General features: G+C 45.5%; 1 protein-coding gene across 1 annotated transcript; it reads left to right on the top strand.

The window, feature by feature from the left end:
* Window positions 1-500: 500 nt before the first annotated feature.
* TNFRSF1A (TNF receptor superfamily member 1A) lies at window positions 501-14,282 on the top strand. Its single transcript, XM_068698540.1, has 10 exons — window positions 501-928; window positions 8,099-8,300; window positions 8,585-8,713; window positions 8,833-8,976; window positions 10,004-10,085; window positions 10,411-10,478; window positions 10,690-10,812; window positions 11,154-11,191; window positions 11,911-12,067; window positions 12,644-14,282. The coding sequence occupies exons 1-10, from the start codon at window positions 890-892 to the stop codon at window positions 12,943-12,945; spliced, it is 1,284 nt and encodes a 427-aa protein (XP_068554641.1). The 5' UTR covers window positions 501-889; the 3' UTR covers window positions 12,946-14,282.
* Window positions 14,283-14,996: the final 714 nt, after the last annotated feature.

Raw genomic sequence — 14,996 nt, 5'->3', positions numbered from 1 at the left:
AGAAGAAATAGTTCCGCAACATGAGGGCGAGGTCTTAGGGGCAGCAAATAAAATAGAGGTCTTCATCATTTAGCCACTTATTCCTCACTGTATACGTTATTTTTCATTATATTTAACACACTACCTTTAGAAGCACGTATTAAGCAGAGCTCACTGCCTACGCTGCATCGTCACATTACTTCCCACCGCCCCTGCAGCTGCTTCATTGAAATGTACAGGAAAACATGTTTTAAATTAAAAGCTACAGGGCGTATACACTCTAAATATGCTACTTTGGGCTGATAAATGCATTTCTTAAAAGTACTTGTGTGCTTACAATGCAGTTAAGGGGCAACGAGTTCCCTTACAGCTGCAGGCTGCAGCTCCACACGAACCTGCGCTAAGTAAGGCCGAAACGGTTGTGTGTCAGGAAATGTTAAGATTACAGCAAGCCTCCTTTTCCGTGTGTTTTCCGGCAGTTTCGGTCACACGCCACCGAGCTCCGATTTTTAAGGAACAAGCGTGCAGGCAGGCACCCCGGCGGCGCGCAGCCGCCTCCGCCGCCCGCGCTGGACTTTGCCCGATGCCTTCAGAGCTAAAGCTGTCCCGGGAGCCCTAAAAGGGAGCCGAACCCTAACCGGGAGCCGAACCCTAACAGGGAACTGAGCCCTAACCGGGAGCCGAGCCCCGGCTGCCCGCCCCCGGGGGCGGCCCGGGGGGTCGGGGCCGCCCTTCTCGCAGCCGCCGAGCGCTGCCTGCGGCAGGAAGCGGGAGCCGGGCCGGGCTTGCTCCGTGCAGCTCCGCCCGGGTTTGGGCTGGGTTGATTTGAGCTGATCTGGGCTGGGCTGGGCTGGGGCCGCTTCTCTGATCGCCGGGACCCTGCCATGGGGACGTAGCGGGCGGCAGAGCCATGCCCGGCGCGGCGCTGCCCCGCAGCTCGCTATGCACGGTAAGTGCACGGCGGGGCTCGGCTGCGGGCAGCCCCGGAGCTGAGGGGCTGGTGGGGTCCGAGGGGCTGCGGGGGAGGTCTCCGTGTGTCCTGGGACCGCGCCCGGTGTCGGGGCTGCCTCCCCTCGGGGTCCCGCTCGGCGCTGCCCGGGGGCTCGCCGTGCCCCGGGGGAGCCATTTTCTCCCTCAAGGGGGGAAAAGGCAGCGGGAGGTGTGGGGCCGGGGCTGGCGTCCCCGGTGGTGTTTCCGGGATTTCTCCTGACTCAGGGATAACGCCGCTGGATTTACGGGAACGGCCGGCGGGTTCCCGGAGCCCCTGAGCTCCCCTCCCCGCCTAGCGAGGGGCCGGCTCCGGGCAGCCCCGGGGGCCGGAGCCCGGTGGTGCCGCGGTTCCCTCAGGGAGAGGCGGCCGGGAGCCCTCAGGCGGGGACCCGAGCCGGGGGAGTGCTCCCACAGCGGGTTTTTGCGATTTCAAAGGAGAAAAGTTTTTTTTTTTTTTTTTTTAAGGGATCGGACAGTTTTGTGACTAGGCTGACAGCTGGGGGTGGAGGACAGGCGTGTGGTGATACCGCGGCGATGCGGGTTTGGCTGTCTCTGGGGAGTTGTTCCGTATGTTCAGGCTGAAAGTCAGCCTGTCCTGCAGCTTCTGGCCTGTCTATATTTAAACAGCATCTCACAGCTTTACATTCTGGCACAGAGCTTGCGAGACCGACCTGCTTATCCCCAAATACCCGAGCTTTCTAGTGACAGAGGCTTGAACTTGGCTCCTCTAGCCTTATAACGCCGGGTAACTCCTTCATTTGCCGCCAGACACTCGTGTTTCCCCATCTCAAAGCCATCTTCTTCCAGAAGTTTTCTGCACGTGGAAGCTTTCGGAAGCCAGTTACACAACTGGTGCCGGCGAGGCAACGCAACCAAAGCTGCGGGCTGGGAGCGCTCCTTGCCTTAACCCCAGCTGTGGGTCATGTACATCTTGGGACCTAGACAGGACACGTGAAGTCACTCGCATTTAGATTTTAAAGGACTTAATAATATGTTAGAGGAAGAGCGCCCTTTTGTAGGATTTCTTTTTCAGGACATTTTTTCCCTGCCCGTTTGCATGGGGTCATTTCAAGTTCTTAATGACACCACACACTCATTCCAGATAGTCCACGTCCTTTCCATAAAACCATACTATTTTTATTAATGTTACAATTCCTGCTCTGTTGCATGCCCTCCTGTCTTCCATTTACTTTCCATATCCTTCCACGTTTGCCCTCGTGGCTTTTCTTACTTCCTTGATGCCTCTGTTCTGGTGTTCTGATTCTTTTCTGTTTCCTCTGATTCTTCAGAATTTCCTGTGATTTGTTCCTGTGCTTTCTCTCTTTCTGCATGTCCTTAGCATAATTTCCTTGTCCGTTGTGTTTTCACCCTGCCCTTCCAGCTTTTACAGAAGAAAAAAAATGGCAGCTGCCTTCACTGAGCCAGTGTGTTTCCTGTCTCATTTAAAAAATAAGTTTATATATAAGGGTGGTTTCATTTGTTAAAGGCAGTCCAGATTTATGAGGCCAGCAGCAGGCCTCTGATGAGGGTTTCAGACCATGGTAAGCCTGGCAAGTAGTGAACTATAAAACCACTTTCCCAGCTTCCAGGGAATTGTGATTGTAGAAACTTCGGAGTCATAATGGTGTCTTTGTATTCGGGAGCCCTGTGTGTGTTTCTCCTTCTGAGGGATGTGATGGGCGCTTCTGGAGCCCAGGCACACTTCTGGCACCCCAGTGCTATATCAGGGAGCCCCGCACCTCACCTACATGTTGGCCACACAACTACCTTGCTGTGTTTGGTTTGAACCTGGCCCCTGCATGTTTCGGGTGATGCCAGTTAGTTCTTTCTTTGGAAGAGAAAGAGAACAGCCATCCCTGCTCATCTCCAGCCACCTTAGTTTGTCTTCCTCATGGCATTCATGACGTGGGGGCCCTCTGGATTATCCTGTGCTTGGTTGCCTCTTCTACAGACCAGTGTTTTTAGCCATTCCTCTTATGGCAGCCATTCTGTACCACTGATCACCATTCTTTTTATAATTTATGTATCAATTTAAAGTAAGATAATTATGTTCTCAGGACTGGAGACCAGTACGGTTATCTGGATTCCAGGTACAAGATCTGAATGGATTTACATGTTGACGTACCAGCGCTCTCTGTTTTGTTCTCCAATCCTTTCCTAATCGTCCACAGCATCTGATTGCATTTCTGATTGCTTTGTCCAACCAGACTCTTTCAATTTTTTTTATCTGCTTATTAATCCAATTTTAATTTGTATTCTTGATGACTGTCTACTTCCAGCCAAATGAAGCATGCTGTTATCTGGGCCTGTGCCGATATGAATTATGTGGTAATTTCAGTTCTCACAAGTAAGCAGTATTGTCAGTTTGGGTGCCTTTCCCTTGCTTTTTAATTAATTTTTTTTTTTTTTGCATTAGCGTTATTATTTGGGTTAAAAAATCGTCATTTGGGCTAAATATTGTCATTTTTCTCCCTCTTATCTATTTCTTTAGTCATCACAAGACGGCCTTGCTTTTGTTTGGCACACAGCAAGGCATTTTGTGTTACAACGTTAGCCTTGCCCCTTGGATATAGCCACCAGCTTCTCTTGAATGCCTGGGAACAGGGGCCCTTCTCTTGCAGGCTTGGGAACCTGACAGCAGAACGAGGATCACAAAGCTATGTTTTTCTCTTAAAGCAAACAGGAGTAAGTCAGATCGAATGAATCACACTTGGTGTGTGGCAATCACCTGAAGCTTAAAGCATCCACCGAGTGAATCACTGACAAGGGGCGTGAGCGTGGCTGCAGCTCACCTCATGCAAGGGCCAAGGGCTGGTGCCCAGCTTTGCAGCCATACTATGTGAACACATCTTAGGATGTGAAGTTCATGGTCTTTATTGACATACACATTTTTCAATAAGATTTCTAAGGCTTCCCTTAGTGTAAAAGCTCTTCTCAGTCTCCTGGTTTTAGGCAAGGCCTACGATGTAGTATTCTGCTCTCCAATCTTCATAAAACAGAGGATTATTTTAATATTAGCTCTTGTATCCTTCTTTTGACCTTTCCAGGTTTTAGTGAGCAATGAGAAAAGCTTCCTGTAAATGTTGCTTTAATACACATTTCTCAATGCTTAAAGGAGAAGTTCTGGTTTCCCGTGCATCTTCACATAGCAAACTAAAAACTGCAGCCTCAGAGAGCTTTTGGAAATGGATGAAGCAACCAAACAATGCAAGGCTAATCCTGCACCCTGATTTCTTTTCAGAAAAAGAAATTTTCTCTATTTGCTTCCAAACTTCCAAGCCTGCAAATTTTTATGACTCACTGAGGGCTAACCGCTGGCTGACACGTAGGTTGCTTGTGTGTCGATGTATAATCCTGCTGAGCCCTAAAGCAAAAGAAAGCTTCATCCTCATTAGAAAGAAATATACAGTATATGTTAAGAAGTATTTGAGAAATTCTGATGGCTTGCACTGCCTTTTATTTGCAGGTATTTCATTAGCTTACAAGTGGAATTTGCAAAATGGAAGCTTGCCTTGAGAAAAGCAGTCGAATAAGTTTTTGGAGGCAAAAGCTTTGTTACACGTTCAGTATGTTAGATGTGTACAAAAAAGGAGTAAGCCTCCCAGTCTCTGCATTTCAGCAGTGCCTCTGGATTTATCAAATTGTTTTATTCTGAAATTTTCAGCCTAATGCTTCTGTATTATGGAGATGTAAGCTCTGGATGTTATTAATGTGGGGTATTTTAAGCACTTGCTGGGTGGTGAGCAATGCTGTTTGGGTTGTTTGGGATATTCATACCCAAGTGTCTGCTCCAGCAAGTATTTCGTTCCTGCTAGCTGATGTGCACTGATGGCAGGGTCTCAAGGCACCGATTGTGGGGGCAGGAGTCAGGTCTCACCTGCCTGATCCCCTCCTTCCCACCCAGTTTGCTTTCTCCGAGTGGCCTTCCCCTTTTGCTGACACCTCTGGGCTTTCTGGGAGAGGGCAATCTTGTTCCTTACACGATTCGTCTCCATCATGACCCTCTCCAAGGCCCTCTTGACCATAGCTATCAGCCAGTAAGTGCTTGGAGGTGTGAAAAGGAGTGAGGGTTGCCTCCCATGTGATTTGGGGATACGCAGCTGTCACCCAGAGGAATGGGGTGGCTTGAGGAAACGGTGCTTGTTTTCATCCTCAATGTTTTGTTTATTTCTGCAGCACTTTCAGAAGTGAAGCCTCGAGTTTCTGCTGACTCTTTTTTCCTGGGCAGTCCCCGCTAACTAAAAACATGAATCACCGGTGTGCATGATGTGGTTTGGTGGTTTGAATTATCATTTGGCTTTGGTAATCCAGGCTGCCCATTTTTCTGAGCAGCACAGCTTCGTGGCTGCTCGTTCTCTCCTGGCAAGCAGAGCTGGAGCCGAGAGCTGTGAATTCAGTGATGGCAAATCATTTTGCTTCTGTTGTACAAAACCTCTAAACTCTGCCTTGGTGACCTGCTATCTGTGCCTCGAGGCTTTGGTGCTTGATAATTTCGTGTATTTTCTCAACTCTACTAAGTTTATCACGGGTATAACCTAGTGTTAACAGCTGAACGGTTTGGGAGCTGCTTAAAATGGTGGTTTTTTTCCTGTGTGAATGTTTTTTCTGAAAGGCCAAGTCATTGGTTGTGAGTCATCTTCTGTGGTCTGACTCTTCATTCCTCAGATTTCAATCAGTAATAATGAATGTGCTGATTCTGGTTTGATTACACATATAGACACACTTTCACTTAATCTAATTAAAAATAAATCAGGAAAGGTGTTTTCGATTTCTTTTTCTTTCTGGAGATGTTTCTGACCAAGCTTGTATGCGCTTTTGGCTTGGTCTGCGATGCTTTCCTCCCTTGTTTACATTACTGGCCTGTTTGACTTTGGGGCCAGCTGCATATATTCCCTTGTTAGAGGATTTATCATTGGCTAGAGAATCTTTTTTTTTTTTTATTTATTTTTTACTGTTATTGTCAGACCATCTGTGTAAATGATCTTTTACCCATTTTCCTGTAGGCAATCAATCTTGTAAGACTGTCAGCTGCCGAAACAAGTTTTTTTTTTTTTTTTTTTTTTTTTCTTACGTAGTGTTGGACTGCTTGCATTTATCCTGCGGTCAGCTAATTACATCTGAAACGACAGCTATTTAAATATGTGATTCTTTTTTTTTTTTTTTTTTTTTCCTTTCCTGTTCACCGTTTTAGCATCTGGTATGTTGAAGATATGTGTTGCATGACAAAGCGCTCTGAAATTCTTGGGAAAAAAATGGGTTTATTGCCTTGTCAGAGTTGCAAAGACTTATTCTTAAAGTTTTAAAAGGCTTTCATGGGCGTTGCTTTCTCCTACAATGCTTCAATATTGAGAGAGAAACAGGGCAGCATGGAGCTGTCACAGCCATCTCATTTTTCGTGCCCTTTCTGAAGACTGCAACCACAAAACTGGTATCGGCGTTGTGGTTTACCCTCTTTGGTTTGCTTTTCTTTTGCTACAGCTCTCCTAGCCAAGGAAGCACAAAGAAAACAGAGCTCTGTAGCTGTGCCTCTACAGCCAGGTACCTCACCGCTTTCATAAATGCAAGCTGGGAAGACGTTGCAGGGAAGTTAGCGCAATAAAACTCAGTGTGAGGTTGTATGGACAGGAGAAGAGGTATTTATTTGAAGAAAAAAAACACAAGTTGATTTTTATGCATTCTTACTGCCTGATGCATAGACTACATAGGCACACGCTCTCTCCAACACCCTCAGAAGCACCAACATGTGCACGTCCAGGTGATGTGGCCAGGTCACTTGTGTGATGCAGAGGATGATGGATGCTGGCCATCAAGTCTTTACCATGCTGCTGGGGCTCTTTGTGGCACTGCAAACTAGTTTTTGGACAAGTGCTTCATGGCCTTCAGGAGTCATCAGCTGGTATGGGATCTTTGCTGTAGGATCTTGCTGAATTCAAGCTCTGCAAATCTTGCGCCAGGTTGTTTCCCGGTTTTTCTTTTCCCCCCCTTTTTATTTTGTTGTTTTTAGTTTTTAACTTGTCTGAATGCATGCTTGAAATATACGTTTAGGGTCTGTTTTTCAGCTGGGCCAACAGGCAACGGATTTGTTCATGTGCTGTGCTGCAATCTTCTTACATCCTCCCGTGCAGGGTCTTTTGTCGATGAGTCATCTATGCTGTGGTCTTAGCAGAGCGTAGACCTTTTGGCCGTGACATTAACAGCATATTTCTCAATCTTACTGCTGGGAATGGTGTCCAGGGAATGGTGTCCTTCGTTACCAATACCCACTGTTCTTTTAACTCCCTCTTTGCTCTGCTGTTGTTCCCGGTGTGTACACACACTTACAGTCGTAATGCAGTCAGACCAACCTTAATATTTATGTTAATATTCTTGACAGCAGTCATCTTCAAAATTAAAACTGGCAAGAAAATCTTAAAGGAGTGAAAAAAAAATAAATAAAAAATTTACAGCTTTGTGGCAGACTTTTCAGGCTGGATGCTAACAGTGTCAGTTAAAAAAAAAAAAAAGTGTGTTTGTTGGGGAGAAGTTGAAAACCTAACTTTCCCACTGCTCTTGGGCAGGCTTGCTCAAAAAAAAGTTTTGGAAGCCTGTCAGTACTTCATATTGCTGTGAGATCATCCTCTGCCTTTTTATTCCAAACTTGCCATCTGGTTTATTTATTCAGTGGAACTGCAAGTACTGGATGCATTCTTCTCCCTGGAACAGTTTCTGGACGGACCGACTTGCTGTGTTCCCTTAATGAAACATTCCTTTGCTCTTGAGTAACTTTCTTGCAAGCTGCAGCATTTTCAATGCATTCCATCCTCAAACTGAACATCACAGACAGCAGTTGCTCTATATACAAACAGCTTATCATTGTCTGGCATATTGGCTGCTGTGTGGCATATTAATAACACTGGTGACAGGCATGGCTTTGATTTTTTTTTTTTCTTTCCCCTAAATAATCTCCCTCCCTTGCTCTTTTGTCAGTTGGAGGTCCTGATATCTGAATTGGTCAAGTCAGTCGAAAGCACTGTTACAATAATCCTTAATCATAAGGGCTAAAGTCAGCTGCGCAGCCCGTCAGGCAATATGAGGCTTTCTAACCCTGTTTTTTTTCTTTCTCTCTCTTTTTCTCACTCTGTATTTACAGGTAATCTTAACATTCGTCTGCATGTTGATGGAGGAATCTGTAGAAATTGCTCCAGTGCCATATACACTGCAAGCCCGCCGGGTGGCTTTGGATAGAAGAGATCCCTTTAGCCCCTTGAGGAGAGAGAAGAGGGAGGTGCACTGTCAGCTTGGACAATACCTACATCCCAATGAGACTCACTGCTGCATGAGGTGCCATGCAGGTACGTTACTATAGAATAAGTACATTAATGATGGCCTTTGCCTCAGAGGCATTCCTCTGTCCTGCTCTCTCAAACTCTGTCTTAAAGCTACATCCAAACTCCCTTTCCTTGGTAGAAATTCTTACTCACTGTCTCTTCTCTTCCTCTGTGCTGGTGAGAGGAGGAGTATTCAGTCCTTACCCTGTCAGCTCCAGGGTTTCTCTGAGTAGCCAGTGACTCCCAGCCTCCCTAAGATAACACATTTGTCTTCCTGTCAGATCTCTGCTAAGTGATTTTTGTTGCAGGTACCTACAAGGCAAAAGACTGTGAACGGGCTGACCAGGCACCCGTCTGTCTTCCATGTGCTAATGGCACATTCACAGCTGTTGACAACACCATGTCTAAGTGCTACCAGTGTAAACAGTGTCGTACAGGTGAGTTGCAGCATTTTTTTGGGTGGGTTTAGATTGGGGGCTAATAATACCTGTCATTGTAATGGTGGTCTCAGCTGAAGGTGAGGTTGGAATAGTCACTTTTTTTTTTCTTTCCTCAGAGCTCAGTCAGATAGTAGTGACCCCGTGCACCCCAAAGCACGACACTGTATGTGGCTGTCGGAAGAATCAATATCAGGATGGCGACGCTTATGTCTTCTACTGTAAGAACTGCAGCCTGTGCCCCAATGGGATTATTGCCAACTGTGAGTACGGCATACTCAAGTACGGCTCGAGTACAGATGTACCTATAAGCAGCTGCCACTAGGATAGACATCTGCAGCTCCAATTTGGGCTGAAGTCCAGCTCTGCGCATGTCTCTTGAATGCTCCCGAGGTTGTTGTCCTGAAGCTATCCCCTCTTCCTTGCAAATTCTGTTTTCCTGTCCCCTTCAACACCTCTTACCCTGCTTACCGTGAGTTTTATTGTCTCCCTGGTGAACACATTCCCTCTGGCGTTCAGTGATTTTTGTCAGTTTCCCATGCTTACACCTGTCCTCAAGGGTCATCAGCTTGCAGTGTCCTTGAGCAATTTCCTCCCCTCCTGTCTGATGTAGAACTGTTTTAGTCCTGTCGCTCACTTGCCACAAAATGTATGCTGCTTACTCTCGTTTCTTTTCCCTCCCTTCATGTACCTGTGTCCTTCCCTCACTACTCTTGCCTCCTTCTTCCCACGTCTTTTTTTCCAGTGTCCGTGCTGTGACTCGCTGAAAAGCAAGAGCTTGCTCATCACTTACACTCAGGGCACAGCAGATCACAAGAGTGGATGTGTCTGTCCCATGGCTTGAAGTGATTTCTCCCTGCCCCAAACGGACTTCCTCACCAGTCCCAGCTGCTCGGGGACCACATCTTCCTCATTTTTGCCTAACTACTGCGATTTCCCCTTCCTGTCATGCTTGAACTAGGGTGACTTTTCCCCCTTTTGTACTGGAACTATCCTTATCCATCAGGCCAGTCTCAGCTGCACCGGGACTTTATTCCCTTTCCCAACCTCTACAGAGGTCTCTGACCTACCAGGACAGTGATACCCTCACCTTTGTTTTTATTTACTTATTTTTGCCCTCCCCCAAACCCATCCTCAAAAACAGACCGAATTTTCTTTCTCTTCTCCAATAGCAATTCTCCAGGCTCTAAGAAGAATAATCTCCCACCCATCTCAAAATGAATTCTTCCCTTTTTGTTTTCTTCTCTTCTCTGTCCAGATTATGGCAACAGTTTCTTCTTTTCTCTGCAGGTTCAAAAAACAGAAACACGATTTGCAGGTGTAAGCCTATGTTCTACCTGGCATTTGATAACACTTGCAAGCATTGCAACAGGTGAGCTTTTTTTTCCTCTGTGTGTGAGCCTCCATTAAGTAGGAGAGAGAGCAGATGCAAGTCCCACAGTGGGGAGGGAATTTTTCTCAAGGTTTTGTCCGTCTCGATTTTATAAAATTCTGGCTTTCTGGGGCAATTGGTGGTGTCCTCCGCTCTGGCCCTCTCCACGTGGCATCATGGTGAACCACTGAGGACCCGCAGTCACTAGGCACACCGCGTTGCTCTGCTTTGCAGGCTCATCTTGATTTGTCTGTTATTTAGGATTGTGCAAATGGCTGGTGTCTCGTTTCATGCACGCTCATATCTCTCTGATTTGCTCTTTCAGCTGCTCTGGAGAAGAATGCTCGCAATGTCACAGCCCAGTGACTACCTCACCAAATTCATCTGGGCTGAGTGAGTACTGGGGAAACTGGGAGACAATGGAATCTTTCCAGTGTGGGCTTTTGTTCTGTTGACACCTGTCAACCCATTACTTTCTCTTCCCTTTCAAATCATTATTATTTTTCTCATTGGCATTTGCATGTGCTCAGTTACTATTCTTTCTCCAATATTTAACTCCTCCTTTCTTGGTCTCTCACTCATTTGCCCTCTTCTTTTTGTCCAGATGGGAACCTCGTCCTTGGCATCATTGTTGCAATATTTGGAGTTATCACTGTCCTCTACGTTGTAAATAAAGTAGTGAAGCTGGTTCAGGAAAATGGGATAGCCTCTTCTTTCTACTCCTGTGGTGAGTACAGCAGCATCTGCCATGACATTCATTGCGATGGACATCACTCTGCTGGGTGAATGGATGTGTGCACACGTGTGTGAGGGAAACAGTGGGATCCCATTACTCTGCCTTGCTGCAAGGCCAGAGGAATGTGAAAACTCAACATGGCAAGCTTGTTGATGCAGTTCTTGCAGCTCTGCTGCTGTGCTGTGACTGGAAGTGCATGTGAGCTCGTTGCTGGGAGATGAGCATTTTGCTATAAAACCTTTTGAGGTCAGGATCGTGAGCTGTTTTCCTGTTTTCTCTGGGAAGAGAGGAAGTGAAAATAACTTCTGCTTTCTTTCTTTTTTTCTTTTAAGTTTCTTCACTGCAAACGAGCAAGGAACCAGTATCTGAGGTGAGCAAGATGATGTTTATAAGAGCTTCCCTTCCTTTTTCAACCATGTTAACCTGGAATCCGGAGTAATGTTGCTCCCCGTGGGCTGTTCTCAGGCCTTGTGTTTTTAAATAAGTTGAGTAACAGGGTTGTTTAATTCAAAAGTTTTTCATTCCAGAGGGTGGATCCATTAACATTTTACTACCTCTCTGCTAGGGGATGCTTTTCAAACTTCTGTCTCTGTTCATTTTTTTTTCTGGAAGCATTGTTTTTTGAGACAGCTGATCCTTAATGCCTTTTTTTCTCTATATGCCCCAAGTTGAGAGAATTGAAGTAATTTTATTTTGCTTTAGATCTTGAACCCAGAAGCCCCTGAGTACTGCTTTACAATGTTTCCTTAGGTCCACTGTTCTTCCCCAATTAAGAGGGCCCAAGCAATAGTCCAGGAAGGTTTTCCACAGGTCATTTGACATACAAATGATTTGGGGTCCCAGGCTTACTTGATTTTTGCAAAAAATTATTTCTTCCAGACTGCCATTTTTATGATTGAAAACAAATAAAAATCTCCTCAGGAAATAAATGGTTAGTACCTTCTGCTCAAACAAGACATGTTGGAAGAATTAAAACCTCATCACCTGCTCCCTACCTATCTTTGCTACATTTTTGTATATAAAGCTAGTGATTCCTTGCAGGAGATGGGTGCTGTGGGTGATTCTGGACTAACGCAATGTCTCTTTCAGGTTGAGGTTAAAAGGAGTGCAATTTCTATCCTTCCTGAGGCCCAGAAGGAAACAGAATTGTTGGTGAATGCGGTGCCACCATCTGCACCCCTGCCACAAAGTTCACATGAGCTACCAGACTGTGTCAGACCCGCCAGGAAGACGCAGCTTCCAGACAGTAAGTGAAACTCCCCCATCCCTCGCTAGGCAAACCAGGACTTGATTATGCAGATGTGGCTGGGAGGATGTATGAAAGCTTACCAGGTGTGCGTGACCTGCGTGCATACTTCATGCATGGCACAATACAAATAAACACACCCAGACCCTGCGAGTCTGTAAATGTTAAACATCAACGCAAGGCTTTCCTTTTGCCTTTTTTTTGCTACCAGCAAAATAGATTCTCATAGATGCTGTCATGGCATCAGTCCTAATCCCTCTGGGATGGTGATATGGAGCTTTTTTTTTTTTTTTTTTTGGGGGTGGAGGGAAGGATTGTGTAGCAGCAAAGCCCTGAATATGTATGCTTAACTCTGCTCATAACCTTATACAAGTGCATAGGGAAATATCACATTGTTTTCTGAGGGATAAGAGGGAGTCTGGACATCACGTGAGCCTGTGCAACTACCCTGCTGAAGACCTGAACACGAGGGGCCAATGCACAGTCCCAAGGCACCATCTAGCCTTTCAATGACTGACATTCCCCTTGAGGCTGCAAAATCCTGGTTCTCACACTTTGTTTCTTCTCTTCTCCCAGATCCTGCTATCCTCTACACCGTGGTGGATCACGTCCCGCCATCTCGATGGAAAGAGTTCGTGAGGCGGCTGGGGCTGAGTGACTATGATATAGAGCGAATTGAGCTGGAGCATCGGCGTTTACGAGATGCCCAGTATGAAATGCTCAGACTGTGGAAACTGCAGATGGGCCGTGCTGCAACTGTGGAGCGTATCAGCTGTGTTCTCAACCAGATGGAGCTGAGTGGCTGCAGTGAAGCTATTCAGGTGGCTTTGCTAAACCAGAACTCGCCTCAACCTTGCAGCGTCCACAGCCATCTTTGATATATTTCTACTTTAGTCCCCCTTGCTGTGACTGTTGAGAGAGGATCACATCTCCCTTCCTTTCCTTGTCTCCCCTTTCCTATGCCTCCCTATCTTTCTAACCCTCCTTAAATGGGTTTGTTGGAGACAGCAGCAGATTATGCTGGAGGAAGGCCAAGGTTTGTTTGCAACCACCGAGTTCAATGCCTTTTCAACCAAGAAAGACCTCTGCAACAACTCCTTTCCCAAAAAGGGAAAGCACCTCATAAAGGAAGTGGCATGCAGACTCAGACCAAGGTGAAAACAGGAGCTCAGAGTGACTTGATAGCTCAGCTACTCTACAGACAAGTTGTCGCTGGAACAGGAGCTTCACCCAGCATACAGCAGGCTAACTTGGAGGGTGACTTGGTTGAGCTGGCTGTTCAAATGCTAGAATGCTTGCTCTCTTCTTGCAGATCTATTTTTCTGCAATATCAGACAGTTAAGCTGGCTCACATTGCAGCCATTTGATTGTGAAATCTGACGGAAGGGAAGTTGTGGGAGGACATGCCTATTTCTGGGAGTGGGAGAGGACTGCACCCTTTTGGTATCAGCTGGTTAACAAAGTGCTGTACCTTCAGCCCTCTCACTGTGGCAGAAGTTGCAGAGATTCAGAAGGGGTGGCTCTGTGTGAAACAGGGTGACATTATCCTTTCCACACCTCCCATTGCCCGCTGGTGCAAGAGGAATAAGGATTCTGAGCCAAGGGGTCAGATGAAATGGTCGGTGCTTTTTCTAATGTTTTTTTTTTTTTTTTTTTTTTTTTTTTTCTGCGTGTAGAAACCATATAAGACAGCATTAACAAAACACCTGCCTGCATTTGTCCTAGTGCAGAGTGGAAAAGAATGCATGTGTCCGTGTGGGTGAGGAGGTACCTACGTACCTGGTAATATGAGTGCCTCTGCAAATCTGTGCTTCCACACCGGTCAGCAGGCTTCTGTCTGCTTTTTTTTTTTTTTTTTTTTCCTCTAAATGATTTGCTGAATCTGACCTAACTGCAAATGGGACTGTGTATGTGTACATATATATATATATATAAATAGATATTTTAGTAGCTGTTCAATAAATTTACACTACTTCCTGGCCTCCATTCTGTGAGCGCTGCTTGGGTACCATCTCGAGGCTCTCAGTATTCCTTTCTCATGGGTATTGTTACCCTGGGTGAAGTTGAAGCAGCAAAAAGCAATAAGCCTGCGTCAGGTGCAGGTTGTCCACACATTTGTGAATGTGGATTTTTTTAAAATCTCTTGTCCTTTGACTAGACAGAAGCTTTCTATTGTAAATACACTAAATGTTTTGAATTAAAATTTGTATTTTTACCTTTGCCTCCGTTCTGCTTTTGTCCATGTGAGCTTCACTTCTTTGGCATGTGGGAAGGAGCAGAGAGTGGGAAATGACTTCTAGAAGTGGTAGGAGTGTTGCTGTGTTGAAAAAGTTTGTATTTAAAAAAATAAGTTACGGTCTTTTGAAGATAGAGCTTAGCTGCCTTCAACTCACAGGAAGCCCTGAGGGCAGGAAGTGGGACTGAAAACAAATCCAGTTGTAGGTCTTTTAAAATGAGTCAAATGGAATGCCTGCATATTTAAAGTGAATTTTAAAACATTAGGAAGGAGTCATGTTGATAAGTATTTGGATTTTTAAAGAGAAAAATACCTATAAATAAGAATCAATTATACTTCAATATTTCTCTTGCAGAGGCATGTTTTTATATGATGAGCACTAAGACAGTAAGTTCCTCCTGTATCAGTGAGAAAACTTGAAACTTGGAAGTGAAATGTGTCCAAACTGACACCAGGCAGTGACAAAGCCAGGGTTTAATTCCCAATTTTAGGCTTTGCTTTTCTATATGTCTCTCTCTATATATATATATTTTAAATCAAGTGAGATGGTACAAAGCTCATTATAATCCACTTTTTCTTTCACAATTTGTGTTCGACAAGCATAGCAGTATAATAATAACTAGAAGTACATGCTCTTGATATTATAGAAGTGAAACTAGGAAACTCAGAAAGCTTTTCCTGGAGTGCTACCTA

This window comes from Anas acuta, chromosome 1, assembly GCF_963932015.1.
Source record: "Anas acuta chromosome 1, bAnaAcu1.1, whole genome shotgun sequence".
In the NCBI taxonomy this organism is placed as follows: domain Eukaryota; kingdom Metazoa; phylum Chordata; class Aves; order Anseriformes; family Anatidae; genus Anas; species Anas acuta.
This window is presented reverse-complemented; position numbering and strand designations above follow the sequence as displayed.

What these genes read in the sequence shown, in the direction of transcription:
- TNFRSF1A (XM_068698540.1), top strand. Translation starts at nt 890, where the DNA reads ATGCCCGGCGCGGCGCTGCCCCGCAGCTCGCTATGCACG. An exon ending in CCCGCAGCTCGCTATGCACG is followed by an intron (nt 929 to 8,098) that starts GTAAGTGCACGG and finishes CTGTATTTACAG; the next exon opens with GTAATCTTAACATTCGTCTG. An exon ending in GTGTAAACAGTGTCGTACAG is followed by an intron (nt 8,714 to 8,832) that starts GTGAGTTGCAGC and finishes TTCTTTCCTCAG; the next exon opens with AGCTCAGTCAGATAGTAGTG.